General features: G+C 63.1%; 1 protein-coding gene and 1 long non-coding RNA gene across 4 annotated transcripts; one reads left to right on the top strand and one right to left on the bottom strand.

Moving 5' to 3' along the window:
- The first annotated feature begins 71 nt into the window (after positions 1 to 71).
- On the top strand, positions 72 to 4,910 carry TMEM80 (transmembrane protein 80). 3 transcript variants are annotated; one of them, XM_069566402.1, is made up of 6 exons: positions 72 to 144; positions 2,142 to 2,161; positions 2,871 to 2,964; positions 3,050 to 3,142; positions 3,999 to 4,204; positions 4,668 to 4,910. In XM_069566402.1, the coding sequence occupies exons 1-5, from the start codon at positions 126 to 128 to the stop codon at positions 4,202 to 4,204; spliced, it is 432 nt and encodes a 143-aa protein (XP_069422503.1). In that variant the 5' UTR covers positions 72 to 125; the 3' UTR covers positions 4,668 to 4,910. The 3 variants fall into 3 exon arrangements, with proteins under 3 accessions (XP_069422503.1, XP_069422502.1, XP_069422504.1); XM_069566403.1 differs by having other exon boundaries at positions 90 to 144; positions 4,742 to 4,910; XM_069566401.1 differs by having other exon boundaries at positions 83 to 144; positions 3,999 to 4,910.
- On the bottom strand, positions 1,743 to 3,713 carry LOC138427114 (uncharacterized). The gene is made up of 3 exons (XR_011251918.1): positions 3,544 to 3,713; positions 2,783 to 3,117; positions 1,743 to 2,024 (listed from the first exon to the last, which is right to left on the bottom strand). It is a non-coding gene; the product is annotated as an uncharacterized lncRNA (long non-coding RNA).
- Positions 4,911 to 4,955: the final 45 nt, after the last annotated feature.

Raw genomic sequence — 4,955 nt, 5'->3', positions numbered from 1 at the left:
CGCGGCGGACTCGGCGGGCGGGGTGGGGGCGGGGCGCGGGGCGGGGTGGGGGCGGGGCGCGGGGCGGGGTGGGGGCGGGGCGCGGGGCGGGGTGGGGGCGGGGTGGGGCGGGGCCCGGGGGCAAGATGGCGGCCCCGCGGCGAGGTGAGCGGCCGGCGGCGCCCGCGGGGCGGGGAGCGGGAGGGCCCGGAGGGCGCCCCGGGAGAGCGGCCCGCTAGGTTCGGTTCTTCCCGGTGCGGGGGCACCTCGCGCGTGGTATTAACCAGTGGACTCAGCGTGTGCACTCGGTGAGACCGCCGCCCGCAGAGCCCGGCCCGGGCCCGCGGCCGTGCGGCCCCGGCTCCCCGGGCGACGCGCGGCGCCCCTCGGCCCAGACGGGCGCCCCCGTGCTCCTCGGCCGGCAGCGAGCGGGACGGCGTCGTCTGAGGCCGGGCGGCGGGGGCTCCCCGGTTCGGCTCGGCCTGGCCCGGCGGCGCCCTGCGCGGGGGCCCGTGCCAAGTGCGGGCGGCGGGGGCGCTCGGCCCGAGGGAAGAGCCGTGCGGCCCCGGGGGTCTGGAGCGCCGAGCCCGCCGGCGGCGCCGTCTGCGCTCTGAGCGCCCGCCGGGCTTCCCGGCCGCGGAGTTCCGGAGCGCGGACGGGTGCCGGGCGCCGGTCTGAAGTTCGCGCGTTCTCCTGCGGTGGAAATCGCGTTCCCACCAGGGCGGGGTCCCTTCACACCCTTGCTGTGTCACCAAAGGGAAGACGTTTGTTCTCTTTGCTTCTGCATCGAACTTCTGGCACACTAGCGGCTCAGACTGTAAAGACTCCGCCTGCAATCGACCTGGGCTCGATCCCTGGGTCGGGAAGATCTCCTGGAGAAGGGAAAGGCAGCCCACTCCAGTACTCTTGTCTGGAGAATCCTATGGACGGAGGAGCCTGGCGGGCTACAGTCCATGGGGTCGCAAAGAGTCGGACACGACTGAGCGACTAACATGGACGCCTGTTCACAGGCGCAGTTACTGCCATAGATCATTGACAAAAATGTGAAGTCCTAAAAGCCGCGGCTGTCTTGTCAGAATGAGCCTCTTTCTGTAGATCCGAAATCATTGGAACACCGTATCCGATTGTAGCTACCCTTGACGTTCATCGTTTAAATCCCTAATAGCTGACGGGTTTTCTACAGCGTATTTTCCCTGAGCCCCACCATTTCAATCTGCAACAATGGGCAGGCGGCAGATCTGAAGTTCTGCAGCGCACTCAGGAGAAGGGTCGGAAGAGAGGAAACTCCTGATTAGCGAGAAGTCCACCCAAATGGTGACAGGTAGTGAGGCAGCCGAGCTTACCCGGGCTTGGAAGAGGGCGCATCCGGTGTGGAGCCCACTCTTCCTGTGTGGCCTTGCAGGTTTTCTTAGTGATGGCGCTGGCACCTGCCTCTGCTCCCTGCACTCAGCACCTGCTGCCTCTCCGTGGCTCATGTCCTGTTCCGACCTCTTAAGACCTCTCCCCAAGTGAGACTCCCTAGAGGACCTCGGATCTGCCCGGGAAGCAGGGTCTAACCCTTTGACGTCCCCCCAGAGCTCACTCAGGCCAGAGGTTTCTCTCTTGCCTGCTTGGGACAAGGAGGATGTGGTGTGGGAGAGAGCACCGTCCCAGCTGCTGCTGGCAGATTCCGAGGCCCACACTCATCTCACGATGCAGGGAGAATAAGTAACTGCTGTGCAGTTGGAGAGGGTGGAAAGAACTTGGATTGCTGGCTCAGGAAATGCTTATTTGGGGAGAGATTTAATTTTATGAATAAAATTCCAGAGAAAAGCAAACGTCTCTTATCAACGACAAAGACCTGAATCAGAAAAGGTCCTCATCTGCACACGTGTGGCCAGGTGCACAAGCCACAGGAGACAAGAAAGCTGCACGTCTGGCTTGTCCCTGGCGATGGGGCAGGTCCCCCCGTCCTGGCCTTTAGCGTGCGCGTGGGTCCTGGCGTCGCCTCGTCAGGAAGCCCTGACTCCCCGCCCAGGTTCAGCGCAGCAGGTGGTCAGGTCCTCCTTGGAGGGATGACAGGTGCAGAGGTGTTGGAAAGGAGCCTCTCTGTGGGCCAGTGATGCTCGACAACAGAGCAGGCCAAGGTTTGGGGCCTCCCTGACTGGTTCCTTCTCTTCCAGGGAGAGCTTCCTCCACGGTGGTATCCTGCTGCTCCATCCCCTGGCCCTCTGTCAGCCCAGGACCCAGGCCTCCACACAGGGCACCTGCAGTTGGCTCCTGGCTCCTGCTTTTTGCTCCTTCAAGCCCCACCCCCACCTCTGGGTTCTGAGTACGAGTCGGGGGGGGGGGGGGTGGACCATCCTCTGCCAGGCGAGAGAGTTGACCTCCTCCACCAGTGCCTCCTGCTCAGCCCTGCGCTGAGAGGCAGCTGCCTGACTCCCACCCAGGAGGCACAGGAAACTGAAAGCCCTTGCCTGGAACACTTAGAGAAATGACAAGTGTTCGGAGCTGAGCAAAGCTCTGGGCAAAACATTTAACTGTCGGCACCCCCCCCCCCCCGCCCATCCCTCAAAGACATTTTCTTTGAAGAAAATGAGGAAAAGTCACTTTCTGCTTTCAGTCTTATAACTGGGACCCAGGTCAGGGTGATGCGCCTGGGAAAGCCCAGGAAGCCGAGGCTTTCCAGCCTGCGGTCACCAGAGGTGTGCTGGGTCCTCAGGCGACGATGTCCCGGGAGGGAAGCCCAGCCCCGCCCCCGACCCCACCATGGAGACCCCATGGTGGTCTCCATGGCCACCCACCGGGCCTGGGCTGGACCTACCCACCGGCAGGGCCTCCTCTGTCGGCCCCCTTGGGGCGGGTGCCCCGGCAGGGCAGTCTGGGCCTGAGAGTCCTTGACCGCTGGCCAGCTCTCGCCGCTCGCGCTGCAGGTGTTGCTCTGTCTGAGTGGGACGTGCTGCGCCCTGCACTTCCTGGCTACGCTCCTGCTGCTCGTGTATAAAAGTGAGTCACGCGGGAAAGGGCAGCACGCAGGCGTGGGGCCCGGGCACCTGTCACGCGGTCTGCTCTGACGCTGGTTTGTCTCCAGGTCAGGTTTTCACTTATCCTCACAGTTGCCTGGTCCTCGACGTGACTCTGCTGTTTCTGATGGGGATTCTGGAAGCGATTCGGTTATACTTCGGTGAGTTGACTGGAAACCATATAGTGCTTGAGATAACAGCATTGCTAGCTTCAAGGGGAACCTTTAAACATCACTTTGTATCACAGTTCATCTCCTAAGTGCAGGAGCCCTGATAGAACGTTGTCCCCTCCCTGTTTCACAGCTCACCGCCAGGGCTCAGGCCTCCCCACTCCCAGTCACAGGTACACAGACACAGGCGTGTCTCTTAAATGAGGTCACGCTGCGTGTTCCCCTCCTGCTGCTGGAACGGCGGATAGAGCAGCGGGCACAGCCGGGGCCCCCCTCCCCCCGGAGCATATGACGTGGGAGGGTGGTGGGTGAGAAATGGCCTCTGCCCCCGCCCTGTCTCCGGGTGCCCCTCGCCCCCGGGGCCCCTGGGCATCTTCTGTGCGCCCTCACGCCTGGGGTGGCTGGAGGTGAGCGTCTTCTGTGCTGCTCCTGGTCTATGAGACTTGCAGCCGCTTTGTCTTCTTGTGAGTGTGTGTGATATCTTCCAGAATGACAGCGTAGAGGAAGGCAGTTTTGGAAATCTTAAAGAAAATCTTCTCAGTCCATACGGAATTAGGGAAAGCTGTCAGAAGATAGTTGGGATCACTTTCAGATCCAGACTGCTTCTACCCCCCCACTGCTGACCTGGAGACCCAGAGCTGGGCCTCAGTGAGAGCACTTCCCTCCCCCGTGACGGTCACTCAGGAGGGCCTCTTGCGATGGTCACTCGGGGTTGCCCCCTGACACCCTCGGATGCCGCATGGCAGTCAGAAGCTGGCTCTGGCCTCACAGCCATGCCGCCAGGGCCCTCCCAGGCGCCTGTGTCCGGAAGGCCCTGCCCGCCCATCGCGTCTGTTCTGCTCTCCAGGCACCATGGGCAACCTGATGGAGGCTGAGGTGCCGCTGGCTGCCAGCCTGGTCCTCACCGTGGGCGTCGCCCTGCTGTCTGCCTACTTCCTGCTCTGGCAGACCCTGGTGCTGCGGGCAGACTCAGCCCTCGGCGCCCTGCTCCTGGCGCTCCACAGCCTGGAGGCCGTCCTGCAGGTGGTGGCCATTGCTGCCTTCGTCAGCTAGGTGAGCGGTGCCAGCCTTGCGGGACAGCCCTGGATAGGAGCCCCCCTCAGGACCTCCTCAGGTGGTCCCCCGACTGTCACCTCGAGCAGGAAGGGCACCTTCGTGCTCCCCTGCCCCAGTGTTAGAGAGACTGTGTTTGCGGCGGGGTGTGCAGGGCAGAGGCGGGGCTGGGCTCCAGGGCAGAACAGGCTGCTGCAGCAGGGGCCCTGGGCAGGCTCGGGGGGCGGCGTGGGGGTGGGACCTGAGAGGGCTCCGGTTCTGGCTGGTGATCCCTGGGGTGCGGAGGGGGGTGAGGCTCTTCGGAAAGCAGGCGGCCAGGTCAGAGCCTCCCGGGGTCCAAGGCACCCCACCCCATGCAGGGGCTGGAGCCCTCTGTTCCCCTGCAGCTGCAGGCAGCTTGGGGGTCCTGGGCTCTGCCTCCCACAGGAGGCACTCTAATCCCCCTCTGCCTGGGCGTTCTCAGGAAAGGTGGTCTGGACGCTGCCGACCTGCGGGGAGCTGGCGGCAGCCGTCTCTGGGGGTTTGTGCCACTCACAGATCCTCGGTGAGTGTTCCTGGGAGAAATCCGAGCCGGTGTTTTCTCGAGGCCTCCCTGCGTTTGATTCAGCTGCACGTTTCTCTGTTTAGAACGACACTGTGTTTGAATATCTAGGTATTTTCTCTTCATTGTATCTTTAAAATAAAGGAATGTTTGTACCTCCCTGAACTGCTCCTGCCTGAAGCCACCTGCCTCCAGGCTTCTCCCTCCGCC

Source organism: Ovis canadensis, chromosome 21 (assembly GCF_042477335.2).
Source record: "Ovis canadensis isolate MfBH-ARS-UI-01 breed Bighorn chromosome 21, ARS-UI_OviCan_v2, whole genome shotgun sequence".
NCBI classification, from domain to species: domain Eukaryota; kingdom Metazoa; phylum Chordata; class Mammalia; order Artiodactyla; family Bovidae; genus Ovis; species Ovis canadensis.
This window is presented reverse-complemented; position numbering and strand designations above follow the sequence as displayed.